Source organism: Parambassis ranga, chromosome 7 (genome assembly GCF_900634625.1).
Source record: "Parambassis ranga chromosome 7, fParRan2.1, whole genome shotgun sequence".
Lineage (NCBI taxonomy): Eukaryota > Metazoa > Chordata > Actinopteri > Ambassidae > Parambassis > Parambassis ranga.
In genome coordinates, this window is record NC_041028.1 from 19,733,288 (window position 1) to 19,751,201 (window position 17,914).

General features: G+C 40.1%; 2 protein-coding genes across 2 annotated transcripts; one reads left to right on the plus strand and one right to left on the minus strand.

The window, feature by feature from the left end:
* Positions 1-436: 436 nt before the first annotated feature.
* Positions 437-7,813, minus strand: ccdc22 (CCC complex scaffolding subunit CCDC22). Its single transcript, XM_028410199.1, has 16 exons — positions 7,401-7,813; positions 7,006-7,183; positions 6,591-6,723; positions 5,342-5,448; positions 4,405-4,483; positions 3,581-3,750; positions 3,233-3,448; positions 2,992-3,162; positions 2,796-2,915; positions 2,596-2,712; positions 2,268-2,369; positions 1,928-2,035; positions 1,621-1,716; positions 1,402-1,461; positions 1,249-1,323; positions 437-1,065 (listed from the first exon to the last, which is right to left on the minus strand). The coding sequence occupies exons 1-16, from the start codon at positions 7,448-7,450 to the stop codon at positions 952-954; spliced, it is 1,896 nt and encodes a 631-aa protein (XP_028266000.1). The 5' UTR covers positions 7,451-7,813; the 3' UTR covers positions 437-951.
* Positions 7,814-7,975: 162 nt separating this feature from the next.
* On the plus strand, positions 7,976-10,128 carry LOC114438757 (THAP domain-containing protein 2-like). Its single transcript, XM_028410289.1, has 4 exons — positions 7,976-8,116; positions 8,263-8,452; positions 8,573-8,680; positions 9,331-10,128. Exons 1-4 carry the CDS (start codon positions 8,037-8,039, stop codon positions 9,574-9,576), a joined length of 624 nt encoding a protein of 207 aa, XP_028266090.1. The 5' UTR covers positions 7,976-8,036; the 3' UTR covers positions 9,577-10,128.
* Positions 10,129-17,914: the final 7,786 nt, after the last annotated feature.

Sequence of the window (17,914 nt, forward strand, 5' to 3'; positions counted from 1 at the left end):
GATGATGCTTAGTATTTTTGGATCCACTGATCAGATGAATCAATAAGACTTTCTATACTGTCTGTTTATACCCACTATTTAACTTATTGTGTGCATGTAAAAACAAGAACAAGCATCAGATTGTAGTAGGTCTTAGTATTAGGCAATACAAGGTCTGCACACCCGCTGATTAGTTCATCAAGGATGAAAGGAAGGATCAGCAGCCGACACAACGAAATCCTATAGAAGCAGTGAGGCCTTGGTATTAAAGACACTTTTTCTCTTTCGACAGTTTTGTTGTTTGTTAAATTATAAAACAGTGAAAAACGTTTGACCATGGTTGTATTTGCCTACTATGATCATCGCTTGGCCTAGAGTGGTACAAAAAGTGTCTAATGCATAACTTGGCAAAGCTGTCATGTATAAATGATCAGAACTATTTCTCAGGATCCCACTATCAAAGTAAGGCATCTTTATTTAAGCTAGTACCTTATATACAACAATACTTTGCTGATGGAGCTGGACATTATAAATGGACTACATTCAAGTGCAATTCACTCAACAGTTTAAGTTCAAATACTGTATAATCATGACAACAAAATTGGTACTGAATGAAAATGGAGGAATAATTTATGTATTAAAGATTTAAAATCAAAGCTTTGATTTTACTCAATATTATATGAAAACATTTCATACATCAACATGAACAAGCAAAAAAGGTTTGACAGCACCCTCTGCTACCAGGTGTTCGGTTTCATTTGGAAACAATAGTGAAACGTGGACCCTTGAAGCCGCACCACAGATTTCAGCTTGGAAATGTCTTCGTCCATGGTGTGCATCAAAATACCAGGTTAGTTCGGTACAAAACTCCTCTTATGAAAAGCATTATGTTAAACAGCAGTGTCCTCAGTGTCCCAACAGGCGCGTTTTACTCCCACTTGGGTTTGCCCATCTTCCAGACAAAGGCCTCCTTCAACCTTCTCTGATTTTGGCAGCAAGTGCAGAGTTTTCCTGTCGAATAGCCTTGTAGTCATCCAGAATTCTTTCCAGGTTAGCCACAGTTTTGTTCGAGTTCTCTGTCTCGATCTGTGGACAATGGACAGACACCAATGTTAGCTTCGAGGCAAAGAAAGCAGGCTCACACTCGTTATGCTAAGTTAGGCTAGTTAGATCCTGCAGCTCTTCATGTACTTGTCACTGGACTATTACATCTTCTCATTTGATTCTGTGTGACAGTGCAGATTAAATCAGTTAAACTGTACAGCCCACCTGCTCCTCTAGATCTCTAATCTCTCTAAGGATGGTACCAGTGTCCTCGATGGTTTGGATCAGCTGATTACAGTTCTACAAAGGGGACAAAGAGGACATGTAAGACTTTCTACGACAGGAAAGGAAATAAAAGATACAGAAACAGTGACGTACTTCATGCAAAGCAGCCAGGTACTTATAGGATTTGCGGACGGATTCGTCTTTTTTGGCGTCCTACAGATTAAAGAAGAAAACAATATTACAAAATATAGCCCCATATATGGGCTTATTTGGTTAGTTAGGCAACATGTTAAATGACAAAACATGAATGAATGAGAATTTTTCATTACCAAGTTACAGTCAAACCATAAAAATATGGAAAAGCCTTTGTACCTTAAAGACCAGTTCATCAGTCACAGCAAAGGTCCTATCCAGCTTTCCTGTGAGGTTGTTGATTTCTTTCTGTACCTCCTTAGTATCTGACAAAACCTGCAAGGAACAGTGTTGATGAGGAAGTTACAGCAGATACACATGTTTAAATCCACTGATTATGACCTGAAATACAATTCCCTTTAAAATATTTCTTACAGGCTGGGTCAGTACACTGTGGGGGAATCATAATCTTGAATCATATCTATTCAAACCAGCCATGCTCTTGTTTGCTCTATGAATCAACTGATAATTTGCATCTCAGAAATACCTTTGTAATTTCCTCCTTTTGTTTCTTGATGTTGCCGACGATCTCTAGAATCCTCTGAGTGTATGCTGACCGAGACGCGTCATGAGGCAGGTTTTCTAACTCAGTCACCTACACAGGAAGAAAACAGGGAACATTAAAAGAACAGAAGAAAATATGTAATTCACTAGTAAGTGATAATGTAATGTTTCAGCCATCATTATTACAAAGAAGCTACTTGTAGGGATGGTGAAGGCTCTTAAGAGGAAAATAAACGAAAAGCGTTTCATTATTAGCCCCAACAAATGTAATTACTGGTCGAGATCATCACTTCTAAAACTCCATACTCTTGTGTCTAAGTTACCAGTTGCTTGTATATTTCTTCCTTCTTCTTGGCCTCCTCTGTAGACATGTGGATTTTCTCATGCAGAGACTTTATTTCAGACAACTTTCTGGAAGACTCCAGCTGTGGAACAAAGACAAATTAACACCATTAGAAGATGTGTTAGTGCAGAGTTCTAATAGATTTTTCATTTTCAGACCCCCAATTCTGTTTACAAAATAGAAAAGTGAGCCTTTGTACAATTTAGTCAACACAAGCAACAAACTTGCAGCCAAACAGCCCAGAGACCAGGAAATTACTAAAATTTTATTTTAGAGGAACTCTGTGCAACAAACGTTGGACCGCTTACATCTTGGCTGCTGCAGATCTCTTTGAGTCTGCGGTGCTCTTCAATGAGTGGAGCTCGGTGTTTCTCCCACTGAGACGCCAGGTTCACCACCCGCTTGGCGCTGGCCTCCACCACAGCCTGGAGGAAGACACAGGCATCCACTGACTGTGAGTGCCCTGCTGGAACTGCTGGCACCATCAGAGTTTACTCAGCCCTCCTACCTGAAGCTTCAACAGGTTGTTGTCTGCATCTGGCAACAGGTCAATTGTTTTCTTCTTCACTTGTAACTTCTCTGTGTTTTCAGAGTTACCCAGCTCTTGCTGCTTCAACTCGTCCAGCACCTACATCAAAACACATCATGTGAGGACACAATAGGAGACTGAGACAGCTACAGCTACTATTCTAGGTGTTTGTTACCTGTGCATTAGTGACAGTCATGTGCTTCATATCTGCTGCAATTTGATCAATGTTAGTGCAGAGCTGCTGGATCTGCTGCTGGAGTGAAGCCAGCTCCTCCTGCTGTTGAAGCTGGACATCACCTTCCGACTGGCGTCCAATGGGGATGGCACTTGGGGCAGCTGCGGTTTCCTGGGACATACGCACTCAGCATTTTAATGTACTATAGAGACAGCGGGTTAATCTGGGTGGTGTTTCTCACCTGTGTGAAGGTAAACTTCTGTGTGTGGGTGAAGTGGGTGCCCTTGGTCAGGATGTGGTCAGAGGGGGCGGAGCCTCGGAAGGTCTGAAGCAGCTCAGAGAGGTCCGAGGTGGACGTAGGAACACCAAAGGCACTTTCAGGGGAGGTCTGTGCAGCAGAGCGGAGCTGTTCCTCGATGCGTTTGCGCAGCCTGGTCAGTTTCTTGGAACGGTACTCCTGTAATAATTATGATCATTAGCGGTGACAGTTTTCACTTGAAATCAATATGCTTCTTGCTGATTATGCTGATATTATACCTTTACCACATGAGATGAATCAGATATGACTGTGTTTAGTGTGACAATTTACCTGTGGTGTGAGGCGAGACAGCAGCCCCTGACTGTTCCACTCATGCTCCCACTCCTGAGCAGCACTCAGTTCAGCCGTGTGCTGCTCCAGTATGGATGCCACCACAGAGGCTTGATGGGAAAGCTGGCTGGTCACAGGAGGAAGAATGTCTCGCTGGTAGTCCCTCACCTCTGAAAAACACACAACACACATATACATATTATTTTTGCGTTTAGAATATGTCATCTGTGAAGTTATATTAAGTGGTTTGAGCAGTAATGAGCAGCAAGAAGACACAAACTTTTTGCTTTAAATAGTCAAACAGTTGATTATTAGTCTCGTTTAACCATCTGCACAATCTGCTAGCTCATGTTTACCCTCTGCAACCCCTGGGTCCCACTGGGTGTGTTTTGTGAAATGCAGTTGCTGTGCTGCACCCAGTGTGGTCCCAGCAGACGTGCCACTGCTCTGCAAAAGATTCACGCCGAGTTCATTGTGTCACTCTCTCGAAGCCAAACCATGTCAATCCTGGGCTGCATTCAAATCCAGTATATGTGTGCATGGAGAGTGGTAGAGAAGGAAACCAATGTAAAAGGAAGAACGATCCTTTTCCTCCCTCACTTCCTGCAGGCTCTTGTTAGCACATTCAAACGTTTGTAGTGGCTGGAGTGCACACTGTATATACAAGAGAGGCAGTGCTCAGTAACACTATGCCTCCTAAATCTAAACTTACTGTAAGGATGGAGCAAAAAATGTGGCAGGACCAGAGTGCAGCAAAATGCGCCTGGTGGGACCTCAAGCTAAGAGATGGGCTAAGCTGATGCAGTGTGTGCTAGGATGCCTACCTTTCAGCTGTTTCTTGCCTTTACTGCAGTGTGGCAGGCTGAGGTGCTGGGTGTGGAAGCTGTGCAATGATCCTACACTCTATACAGAAAAAACATTTCAAAAACATAATCCATTAGTAATTACATTCTTTTGTTTGGCTACAAACAACACACACATACACAAACACGATTCTGAAATATCAGCTATAATTTTCATGAAACAGATAATATAGATTTTTTTCACAAGAAACAATTTACACGATACGCTGGCTTTTATTGTCTTTATTAGTGTAATTGCTGACAGAAATATGTGCAGCTGCAGAATTCATTTAAACTTTCCTTTAAACTTTTTTTTAACTCCAAATCCAAATCTCCAGAGCTCTCAAATGTGCTGCCTGTTCAATAAAATATTTTACTGTGGGCTAAACATGTGGGTTATAGCTTTTTAGTAACTTTGCCCATGTATCCTGTGAAAATAGGAAAAATGGTTAAACCATGCTTAATTTATCTCCATAAGCATTACACTCATTTATTTATTCAAGGAGCCGTGAAAACATGTGTTCTCACTATACCAATATATAATATATATTGACTATATCACTAATATGTATTAACACAAACCAACAATGTATTGTTTCCTAAAATACTGCACAGAGGAGGTTTGTCGCTTTGGCCATCGAAATGCAAATCGTTTAGTTTCTTATTTTGGCTTTCTGCTTTGCAGTTGTACATGGTTTTCTATAGTTTTCTTTAGTATACAGTAATGGAATCAAAAATATCAGGGTACTTTGTTCAAAGAAGCCAGCCTACTTCACCATCTCCCTGGTTAAACACCAGCAACCCCCCCTCCCTCCCGTCACCATCTTGACTAATGGAAACGGAAACACTGTTGTTAATCTTGGGGTTTTTAGGCAATTTACAGAGATCAGAGCCCAGGGTGCAACATTTAAGAGTATACCTGCATTTCACAGTGCAGTGGCAGTCTGCAGTTTGGAGGGAGCCAGGGCACAGCCAGCTGGGTTTTGATGGCAGCAGCAATGTGCCTCTGAAGGACTGCTGATTTCCCTATAGGAAGAGAAGGCAGCTTTGGGTGAGTCAGATACATGGTGCATAATAACAAAACAGCTTAGTCTTGTCAACATCAGCATTAATAACCTCAGCTGCAATAATAATAAATTGAGTATCCAGCTTGGCTGAACTCTAAATTGAATTTGAAACAAAATTTGGCAATTAGCAAAACAATCCTGTGTGCTGTGTCTACAGCAGGAGGAACTGTCTCTCTCTCTCTCTGTTTATCACAAACCAACCATCTGCAGTTCAGCAGCTATTAACAAGCACATTGAAAGGCAAGTTAAATTACAGTTAGGTCACAGATTGCTGAATCTTTCATATATTTATTATGTCACATTTAAGTTTTGGTTTGCACTGTTACTCTCGATTCTTTTTATTCTATTTTTATATGTATTTAAATATAGTGTGCACTTTTCACACTGTGTCTTACTGTGTGCCTTAATCCAAGAGCTGCTGAACAAAATGTCGTTGTGCCTTGCATTATGACAATAGTGATTCTTGATTATGTAGCAGTTATCACATGACTTGTTGCTGCTGTACAGTCACAGGGAAATTGAGACACAAAATCAGAAGGTGGACAGGTCCTAATACTTTAGCCTTTCTCAGATAAATTAAAATCTATCAAACATATCTGAAAAAAATGCTAATTTAGATACAAGACTTCCAGTGTTAAATAGGTTAAATATACGGTAAACAAATGAAAAAAACATTCCCAAAGATGTTAATCACATTATTACCAGACGGATATATGGGTCATTCCATGTGAAATCATTCAGCTTCAGGCAGAACCCGCACCAAATATAATGGGTTATCAAGAACATTTTTGAAATGATTTTAAGATGAGTGAATGAAATGAGATTATCTGCATTTTTTAGACTAACATCCCTCTGAACAGCAGGACATTGTGCTTTTAATATAATCATGCCCAGATAATACCTTTATAAGTTGACACAATGGTTCATATGTATATTTTAAACAACATTTTTGCATTTTGCCTGCATTCAATGTGTTTTTATTTATTGTATATAAAATCAATTTTGTTTTTTTATATTAAATGCAAACACCAAAATGGACAAGGGAAACACATACACAGAAAACATTTTTCTATGTTTCCTGTACATGTAGATCGTCTGTACCTGTTGGCTGGTCTGAGGCCTCGGCACTCGCTCTTGGCAGCCTCTCCACCAGGAACATAAGCAGGGAGCGGATCTCTGGCTCATTGCTGTACAGAAAAGTCTGGTAGCCAATTTCTCCTTTATAGCCAATATCCTGCAAACACAAAGTTGACATATATAGAATTTTACAGTCAGTTTTTATGTTAAGAAATACATATACATTTATATACATATAAAAAAGACAAAACAATGACTTGATGTTAGTGAATTTTAAATGAGTTTATTCCAAAAGATAAAAACTAAATATGTTGTTAATTCTAGCAAATTAAAACGGGAATAGTGTTTTGGTGTCCTTTGGACTGCCATTCCTCCTCGGGCACATAAATGATGATAGATAAGTTACAGGATCAGTTACAGTGTCCATGAGTTGTCTTACCTGACAGGCTTGTGCCAGGCTCATGCCCACCCTGAAGCGAGCCGACATGCCTGGAGGGAGAGAGGTGGGCAGCGAGCTCCCCAGGCCTGGCTCGATCACCCGTATACATCTGACCACTGCCTCAACTATCAGCTCGCTGGTGAACTGCTTGACGCTGTCGATATCTTCGCTCACCTCTCTGTGGACAAAACATAACATATTAGGCTCCTAGCTCAAACTTCTATTCAAACTGTGCCTCAATTAAATGATCATATGACTTCTGCTGACGCTGTTCCCTACAATGACCGACAGCAAGCCTCAAAAGTTCACATTAGCTAGCTAACATGTCGGTCCAGTAACTTATTCATTCTCTGCGCACTACTTTACATAGATAAAATGATTTTTTATATACTTACGTGCCAACTTGCTTGAGAGCGTGAATCAGAATTTTGTCAACTTCCTCCATTGCTGAAGTTTCTCAGAACATAAACGCGCTAACTGACAGGTCTGTAGCTGAACGTCGGGTGCTAGCGGGGTGACTTTTTAACATAAATTTAACCAGTGTTAGTGTAGGTATTCCAGGGGTTGGAGCAAGCTAAAGAACTAGCTCCCATCTTCTGTTAGCCAGAAACTAGTTAATTAGCAAGAAGGCTGCCACTCGTCAATTTCCAGTATATACCATTCTAATTCCTCCGTGTGTTTGAAGCGTTGCTAAAATAAGCTTCTCGTATGATTAAATAGTCCTTTGCATTTCCTTCAAACAGAACCTGCAGCGAACGTAATAAATCTGACAGAAGTGTCTTGTTCGGAGTGGAAATGAGGTAACGAGTCAGTTGAACGGCAGTGTTTCTGGGAGTTGTAGTTTTCTCACGACATACTGTCGTCGCAAATAATAAGAAAACGAGCAAATCAGAAATACTATTCCCGTCATGCATCAAAATAGAAGGTCTCATGACCGGAAGAGTGCTGCAGGAAGGCGTAACCAAAGAGCGGTGAATCTCGCGACACTGCCGCCGCCATCTTGCATGTGGCAAGAAGTGAAGTGAGGAGCGATGCCTCACTCATGTTCTGCGTGGAACTGTACTTACCGTTTTATATCACAAACAAGATCCATTGGCATAACCTTTCACAGGTAAGAATGGAAATGTATTAATGATTGTATTTTCTACTATAAAGTAATTTGCGGCCAACACCGTTAATTCTGTTAAATCTTTCACACTAAATTGGACCGAAGTAAAAACTCTGATTGTTGTGATAAACCTTTGTCATACTATGTAGGTTTCCAAAAGATAGAAATCTGAGAAAGCGATGGGAAGCAGCTGTCAGAAGGGAAGGGTTTTCTGCTGGCTCGTCCTCCATGCTCTGCAGTGAGCATTTCAGACCAGAAGATTTTGACAGGACAGGGCAGACAGTCAGGCTCAGAACTGGAACTGTTCCTTCAGTCTTCAATTTCCCAGCTCATCTCAAGGTAGGTGTTAACTATGCTGTTAGGACGCTAACGTCCAGTGCCACACCATACTGAAAAAGTGTTTTTCCTTTTGAATGAGAAGGAATGATTTTAATTTCTATTTTATATCCTTGGCTTTAGCCTGTGTCTACCAGGACAACACAGACCTCCAAGAAGGCACAGGAGACCCTGTCACCGGACCGCTCCCAGCTTGTCCAAGAAGCTGAGCCTGTGTCTGTGCCTAAAGTTGTGAGTAATAAGTGATAGCTGTCTTAAACAGCTGTGGCCATTATGAGCCTGGCCTGGGTATATTCAAACCTCTGATCACCCCCACCTCCTTACAACACCTCCACTCACACTGGTACAGACTCACATAGATAGATAGATAGATAGATAGATAGATAGATAGATAGATAGATAGATAGATAGATAGATACCATAGAACAGAGGTTTTAGAAATTGTTTATTGAGAATGAGAGACTATTAAGTTAGATTTTGTGTAAAGAGATGTTACATTAAATTTGATTTAAACTGTGAGTGTAGGAGTTAAAGAAGCTTACTTTTTTAAAAGTGCAAAGAATAATATTTATAGTTTGGTGTGATCAGAGGTTTGTTGTGTTACCATAGCTACAATCTGATGCTATAATTTTAGTCATTGTCTTTGAACTCCATTTGTTCACAAATAAAAACTATCAGAATAGTTATTATTATTTATTGTTGGCAGTAATTAAAGCTTGACAAATTAAACTTGGCCCCCTCTCCCAGATTCCACCAAATCTGTTTCTGTTAGTGGTACTGATATTTTTAAAAGGAAGAGGGGCCCCTAAATCATATTCTTTTAACACATACAGTTATTAATGTAACGATGTATAATATTTTTACATCCTTGTTTGTACTAGGACCACTCCTATGCTCTGCCTTCATCCAATGATGATTTGAGGGCCAGACTCAGGGAAGCCTTGGCTAGGGTGGAGAGTCTGGAAAGGGAGAAGAGGAATGCGAAGGACAGAGAGAGGAGGGCAAAGAACACTGTGAGTGGTCTTCTGGAGGATCTCAGGCTGAAGAAACTCATTAAACTAAACAGAGCCATGAGTACACGAAAGACCAAAGACAGTTCGCCATCACTCTACACCTACATGGTCTAAAGGTGTACAACTATCTGAGAGAGACTCTTAATGTGTCAATCCACATACGTTGCAAAGGTATTATTCATGTTATTTGAAATCTTTTCCATGTTAGCTGTGCATATTATCTCTTATTATATCTTATCCTGTTTTGGAGTGTGAGAGAAAAGAGTGAAAGGTGAACATTCCCACATCTGTCATTACTAGCATCTGCCAATATTGGTTCCAGTTTTTAGTGAGAAGCCAAATAAAAAAAACATCTTGACCAGGGCACCCACGTTAAATGCTACTCTTTCTCATGCTAGACATGTTAAAGAGAAGACAAGAGGAAAACCCAAGCAAAATATATAATAATAATACTAATAATAATATATATATATATTTATTCATTTTCTCCTGTTTTTGTTTGGTGAAGTCAGGGAAGTCGCCGGTATTTTTGTTTGAATATATTTTATTTTGTTCAGAAAAGACAGGAGCTGAGAACCCTAGTTGTTTTGTTTGTTATTTTGGCAATGCTCACCCTGAAGTTTTCTGTTGGTCGGTTCGGTTGTGAATAAATTTGTAAATATTTCATTCGTCGTTGGTATTTTTCATATTTACCTCGGGAGTCGGAACAGGAGGGGAGAGCCACTTTATGTTATGGCTAGGTTTCCCCTAGGCCTGTTGTAACAGCTACTTGGTTAGTAGACATCACCTCGTTACTAACAATGATTAAACTGATATATAGCACTAACAGTGGTATTCCAATCTTCCTATGAATGACTGTGGGGAATCTGGGTCAGTTGTTGCAGCTAATTCTACAAAAACAAGGTCAATGTCACTAGAGTACACTAGTTTTTGTGATGCATTATGGGAACCCCAATAATGGGTTTAATGATTTTCACTAGACATTCGGAATAGGGCAAAGTACAAACATCCCAAAAACTTCCCTCAGGATTAATACATAAAAAAGTATGAATAATAAATTATTCAAACCAAAATTCTATCCTCATCCATTCATTAAAATACAAACACAAAACAGGAAGTCCTCAAGTAAGAGCACAAGTAAACTGACACACAAAAACATTATTAAACATAAAAAACTACAGTGAGCTATGAGATACTTTATTAATTCCAAATTGGAAAATGTCCCTGATATTAGTCAATTTCCAACACAAATGTGCTGTCCTGTTGTGTCCATCGTGGGGTCTCTTGTGGTGGTTACACTAGATGGAGCCACACACCTACCCTAGCCATATTCAGTTCTAAAGCATCTTATGTAGTCACTTCACAAAGGGAAAGTGGTAAGTATACTCATACACATATTGTTCAGTGTTGTGCTCTCTGATACTAATGTCCCACAATTTCTATTGATAAAAAACAGAGGGGCTATTTGTGCTATGTGGGCAATATGGGAGTAATAGTCAGAGCCCTTTGTACCCTAATGTACAGCTTTAAGAGAAAATTAAATGACACGACAGATTAACAACATATATGCTCTTTCAAAAATGAGGCGAAAAAAAACATGTTTAATCCGGTGTTCCCTCTTCCTGCTTCCATTGGATTTAATTAAGTGCTGCTGATCATCAGTCCTCGATGAATTGATGATCAGCAGGTGTGCAGACCTCTATAAAACAGATGTTTTGGCTTAAAGCTAGGTAGAAATTGGGTCATACGATACAATACAATGACTTACAGCAGCATATCGACATCAGAATGACTGAAAAATAAAAAAATCAAGGTTTGGAATGGTCTAGTCAAAGTCCAGACCTCAACCAGTTGAAATACTCTGCTGGGACCTTAACAGGTCTGTACATAAGTGAATGTCCAAAAACCTCAATGAACAATGTTGGACCAAAATTCCTTCACAATGATGTGACAGACTGATGAGGTCATGCTGGAAACCATGACTTCAAGGTATAGATGCTTAAAGACCCACTACACACACGCACACACACCTAAGACTTAAAAGAGAGGATACTAACTCTTGAATCTGACTGTAGCGTTATAACGCAATACCTCAATTACAACTTCTCCTTCAACTGTCACAAACTCTTTTCTGTCGGCTCTGCTGAACACTGGGATGCTGTCCAAACAGAATGCTGACAAGGACCAAATCTTTCCCATCACACACATTACAGTAATTAGCTCTGCATTTAGAAGATGAAAAGGGCGATACACTCTTTTGTAAAGTATAAATAGTTTGAAAAACATGAAAGCCAGATTTGATGACTGGTCTCTCTGTTACACTCAGGTTTTTGTATATAAGGGGAAGCTCTGTGCTAAATAAATGATAAATCACATCTGACTTTGGAAAAAATAGTACTTATGTCTTTGTCATCATAAATTAACATTTTAATTGTTTAAAGATAGAAAGATGAAAGAGAAAACTAATTTCCCAGCATGCGTGCTTGTGTAAAAGGTAACAGCAATTGAATTCACCTATCTTGTTCGCATTATGTATTTAAGTTAAAATGTACTTTTCTATTGACATCACTGACCCACTGAACTTGGTCAAAGCCTGCCACAATTTGTTCGCACCAGTCCTGAGACCTCACCTAAACCTGCTTCTAGATTGTGGCTAAAGGAGTAATTTTCTTTCTCACCCCTTGGAGGTGATTTGTAGACTTCTAAAACATTGCATAGCTACAGTGTTAACAAAGATATTTTGATGTCATCCATTCTGGTCAAATGTGAAGTCCAATTTGCTAGTTTTGGTAATTAAGTCCCATCCATCCATCCATCCATCCAGAAACAACACTGAGGAACAGACTAGCTGACAATATTGTTACTCTTGCATTATTCTGTCCTCTGCAACAACAGTGGGTCCTTTTTGCTCAGGATATGTTCTTTAACTCACATGATAAAGTTGTCCTTTACCTGGCCAGCCGTCAGCAGAAGAATCCTCTTATATGGAGATGTTCCTGCTCAAGGTTTCTTTGTTGAAAGTACAACAGTACAGGGTGAGGCTCTGGTTGCCTAGAGACAATATTTAGAAGCTATACAATAAAATTGAATTCAAATACATCAATCTTTTTACACACTTTTACAAGCAGGGTTGCAAATTCACACAAAGCATTGGTGTCTTTAATGTCACATGTGTGTGGGGGAATGGTTCTGAGACACCTAGGAAGGGGTTAAATGCATTCCTCTCTGTTGATACCTCTGAAGCAGGAGCTGAAGGAGCTGCTCTAAGGTTTACTCCGCACATCATCATTTGCAGCTGACTGATATGGTTTCCCCGCCTTGGCCTGATACTCAGATTGAAGTGGAGCACTGGCATGTTGCTCACTTTAATCTCCTTAAGTATCTGCTCCCAGTAGCGTCAATGAGTCAGACTGTCAAAGTGATCGATTGCAGTGTTGTAGATTTCCTGAGCAGCCATGACTGTACACTGGCTGTTAAACTGGATGTTTGGTTTAACAATTCATCAGCGGCTCCCTGATAGCAGATTAAAAAATAGACTGCTGGACTCCTGCCATTAGAGTTTGATACTGTGGAAATGACAAATCTTCTACCAAAGCCAGTTTCTAAATTGCCTTCTACCTCAGCAGACAATAGCTTCTAAGCCTGAATGTCAGTAGGTTTGGATGCATGGTCTCACATCAAGGAGGGTTCTGTATTGACAAACATTTCATTAATTCAACGCTTTCTTATAGCAAGAAAAAAAGATACCTTTAAAAATGTCTTATAAATAATATATTTCTTGATAGATGACCCAACTTTTTCATAGTCTTATAAGGTCTATTAGTAAAGGTTGTATTCCACTTGGAAGATGCCTTGCATCTTTTCTTGCATCTTCCAAGTGGAATAGCTGTGCATTGTACAAAAACAGTACATGCACACAGTGTTGGGACACACTGTGCCTGCTTGTGGTTGAGGTTAAATGAGTGGGGCTGTACCTATAGGCTGTGCAGAGGGGGCTCACACCCATCATAGTTTAACCAGCATTCCTAACCCTCTCTAAAATAACTATCTGGTTTTGTCTTCAACAAATGATAGTTGACTTCCACTAAATTAGGCCATAAAATGTGAAATATGATAGTGACAACAATAAAATAATAATACATATTACTGTTATTACTATAAATTGATTTCGCTGTAAACAAAAAACATTGTCCTACATTAAAGACATTTCTGATTAAAACGTCTGTTGATGTTTTCAACCACTGTCATATTATCTAAACATTTATAACCAATGACTGTATATATTCCATAACCACTTTGAAGCCACTGTATCAACCACACCATATTTATGATCTACAATTACATGGCGGATTATGAACACCTATGAAAACGAGGGTAGCCTCTAGTATTCATTTTAAATAAAAAAATGTACTCTTCTTCTTCTTCAGTAGGGTCAGAACAAACAGACTGCATGACTTTATCTTCAAAATGATGCAGAAATCAAGAAGGAAGCAATGCCAAAAAATGATACCATATTTTAGATATGGTATCTAAATAGCCTTTAATTCTAACATAATGCTGAGTTTGAAATTATTTAGTGAGTTCAGTAAAGATAGACCTTTATGTTTTGTTGCATTTAAAATTAAATTAAAATATGGCATGATTTAAAGTAAAAATTGTATTTTTTACCTCAATGGACCCTTCTTAAGACTTTCCCCATTTATTATCTTATATTATCTTGTCTTATTTTATCCATGAATTTGTAATGACACCTCTTAAGCCCTTTTTACAAATACAATTGCTAAATTTTTCTAGTTTGTAGTTTCTAGTTTGCAGTGTGGGGAGGACCGTCAGCAGAGAGTGCAGCAAGAGGGCCAGAACATAGGCTACAGGGTGAAACCTCCTTAAAATATGAATAAAACTGTATTGTTGATGATGCAGACATCATAATTTATCCTGCCTTGTTTTGAGTAGTGGTTTGTAAAAAACGTGGATCCAACAGAAAGTTTGTGAAACACTGATGTAAGAAAACATCACAGAGTAACAACAGACGTGTGATGAGTGGACACGTAATGCCCAAGTGCAGTTCTGACGCCTCTGCGCGTTCGTGTGTCTCCTCATGCTCTTCTTGGAGTGAAAATGTGTCACGTGAACGCGCACGCATACTGTAGCTCCGTCCCTCCCTCTCTTCCTTTACTCTTCTGAGCATCAGCTAGCAGAAAGCGCATGCCCGTGTTTCGCACTTCGTTTTATGAATAGTAATAAATAGAGCAGTCTATGTTTTGGTCAAATGCAAACTGACCTTTGGGATGCTTCCGCCATATTTTGCCTATAAACATTTACTTTTTGACTAAATTTGAATCAACTACACATTGACGCTAAACATAGGCTACATACATAATTTGAATACAATTCAAATTAAATACAAAGTTCAGTTAAAAAATGAAATCAGTGACTGTATTAAAGTTAATAACATTCTCCAGAGGATTCTGAATGGAGCCCCCTGAGTTTCCCTTGTATCAGGTCTGCTTTTCTAATTTTTCTAATTTATGTCTGTATTGCTCATTGTATCCTACTCGTGGTGCTGAAAACTCCGTTTCCCCAAGCGACTCATTTAACTTTGATGTAATCTAATCTAATCTGCCATTCTCTCGCCTCTAGCGCTTTTTATTTCCCTTGGCCGTCGTCGCTGCCGTGCCGCACGCTCCCGCGGAAACGTCAGGAGGAGGCAGCCTATACTGCTGAATCTGACGAGGATGAGGATGATGATGGCGGTGATGGAGGAGCATCACTGAGTTGGCTCTCTCAGTGTTCTCTCCCCTCCCTTTTTAAATTCTTTGTTTTTGATTGCATATAAAAGAAATAACATAGAAACATAAAAAGCGACACCGCCGGTTTGACCCAGTTCCTGCCTCCGTCTCCGTTCCGTCTCCCGAGCCGAGGCCGAGATGGGGAACGAAGCGAGTATGGAGAGCGGGGAGCCGGGAGCCGCCGGGATGATGGGAACGGGGATGCCCGGTGGTCCCGCATCCGGACCAGGGACAGGACAGCACATGAAACCGATCAATGGAGCCGCTGCCGGTGGAGGAATGGGAGTCGGAGGCCCCGGGATGGGAATGACGAGGTAGGAGCAGCGGTGGTGGAGATGATTCCAGTAGAATGGGGCGGGTTATGTGTAACAGTACACCAGGACGCTTGATGGAAGCAGCTGAACAGATGTGCTCTGGGAGCTTGTTCAGTTCAGATTTCACCAAAAGATGGTGCGTTACCAGCAGAGGAAGCGGGGAGCTGTCCGCGGTGCTGAAACGCTAACTGCATCGGCTCATTCTAACATGCTTTGCTTTCTCAGACTAGATTTGACTTTGCATTTTAAGGTGACTTACAACCAATATGGCATTTTTGCTATGCTATGGTTGTCACCGCTGAGACTGTCGCTTCAGTCTCGGGTTGAAATGGTTTTATTTGGTGGTGTCATGTGCCGTATTTCCCTCTCCTCCTCCTCCTCCTCCCTCCGGTCGGGTATTCTGCCGTAGTGTGTTGAATAGAACATGTCTTCGGAAGCTGCGGAAAAAACACACACACGTACGCACGCGCGTGCACACACATACACAGATCCTCCCTGCTTTTCATTGAAGACATTATTGTTTGTAGCACGTCACGTATAAAACGTGGCATTGGCACGTTTCGTGTTTTATCTTGAGATGCAGCTGGATGCTTTGAGCGCCTTCATTCTCTTATTTCCGCAGGGGCGAGCGATCTGAATGCATGTGTTTGCACCGTGTGTGTGTGTGTGTGTATTCGTATGTGAGGGCTGGTCTGTATGTAGGCGTGCATTTCATAATGTGTAACCTGGTAGCCATCTACCGCTACGGTTTCCCGTTACTGACGTAAAACATCTGACAGACAGATGTTGCTTATCTATGCCGTGCCATGCCATGTCAAACCAGAACCTATCAAATGCAATCATCAGCATTTCAGACATGTCAGACAGGCCTTGATACTGTAATTCGAAATGTGGGTGTGATTTTTTTTCACATGCCCTGCATTATAACTAGAATTATGTAAAAGACTTTATTTATAAAGTTGCATTTACAACTGTAATAGGCTATAGCCCCTTTAAAATAAAAAATGACAATGTTTATGATATATATTTATTTCAATGTTCAATGTTGTTCTCACTGGATACTGCTGGATGTAGTAATATTAAATACATATAATACAATACCATGCTGTAACATCAGCAGCAATAACACAAAAGTGTAAGAATAATTATAGACCACCATGTTGTAAAGTAAGATAAGGTAGCATTAAATAACATAACACAACAAATTACAGGATAAACAGCACAAGATTATACTGGTTCTTATCAATTCTGATCTCTATTGATTTTATTATCAACCTATGGGATTTTTTTAACTTACGAATTTTATTTATATTAGGACTTAATACCATAGATAAATATAAGCGTGACCGCTTTGAGTGACAGGCAGTTGCTTCCAGGTTCCACGACTGCCCCCCACTTCAGCTCCACTGCTCCACATCTTTGTCCACATCGGAGTTTAGGCAGACTGTGATGCTGCAGAAACCTCCTAAAGGGACCCAAAAGAGCGCTTCAGAAACCTAAAGGTGTCATCACTCAAACCAAATTTTTTACTGTCAATGTCTATAACATAACCTAGCACAGACATCACACAACAAAGCATATTACAACATAGCACAACTCAACACAACACAACACCAACTTATAACATGCCATGCTGTATTATCAAATGCTAAAGGACCGATGAAACATCTTGTAGGAGCAATGAAACGTTTTCAAGAAAAAGTCCAGTTGCCTTAATACAGCCTTCTGAATGAAAATGACCTGAATGACTGAGAATCTTCATCAATATAAAATGCTGATATTATTTTTTGCCTAGAATCTAATTTCATCCATAACCTCTTCAGCAGACTTATTAGACAAAAAGCGCTTCACATTTACATTATCTGAAAATAACGCAGAAGTAGGGCTACAGCTGGCATGTACACACTAGAGTGGGAGTGCAGGTTCTATGTAGGACAAATCTTGGGTTTGATTCATGCTTCTATGGAGCAGAGAAGCGCAGGCCTATTGGTTATTATATAACACAGCAATTCAGCAGGCAGATGACAGCTTCAGTGTGCTTCCAGCACACTGAAGCACAGCACAGACAACAGAGCTAAACACACTTTGATGCATTATTAGTATATTATTCTGCTTTAGAGGATTTACTATAATGTAGTCTTCTTTGTTGTTTGTTGTGTGCTTCTGCTGATTTCTGCACTCCCGCTTTCAAACCTTCTGCCCACATTTATTTGGAATCAAAGGTGAGGGGGTTTGTAGCATGCTGCACCTCATATCAAGTATTTATAGTGGTGTAATACAAGGCCATGTGAACAGACTGAATCACGTGCAGTGTTTGCCCCCCCCCCCATCTCACTCTCTCACACTCCC

Coding starts and splice junctions, on each gene's coding strand:
- ccdc22 (XM_028410199.1), bottom strand. CDS start 7,450: ATGGAGGAAGTTGACAAAATTCTGATTCACGCTCTCAAGCAAGTTGGC. Junction 4,484..5,341: donor CACTGCACTGTGAAATGCAG/GTATACTCTTAA, acceptor TTTTCTGTATAG/AGTGTAGGATCATTGCACAG. Junction 1,717..1,927: donor AAAAGGAGGAAATTACAAAG/GTATTTCTGAGA, acceptor TGTTCCTTGCAG/GTTTTGTCAGATACTAAGGA.
- LOC114438757 (XM_028410289.1), top strand. CDS start 8,037: ATGCCTCACTCATGTTCTGCGTGGAACTGTACTTACCGTTTTATATCA. Junction 8,117..8,262: donor ATTGGCATAACCTTTCACAG/GTAAGAATGGAA, acceptor CATACTATGTAG/GTTTCCAAAAGATAGAAATC. Junction 8,681..9,330: donor CTGTGTCTGTGCCTAAAGTT/GTGAGTAATAAG, acceptor TGTTTGTACTAG/GACCACTCCTATGCTCTGCC.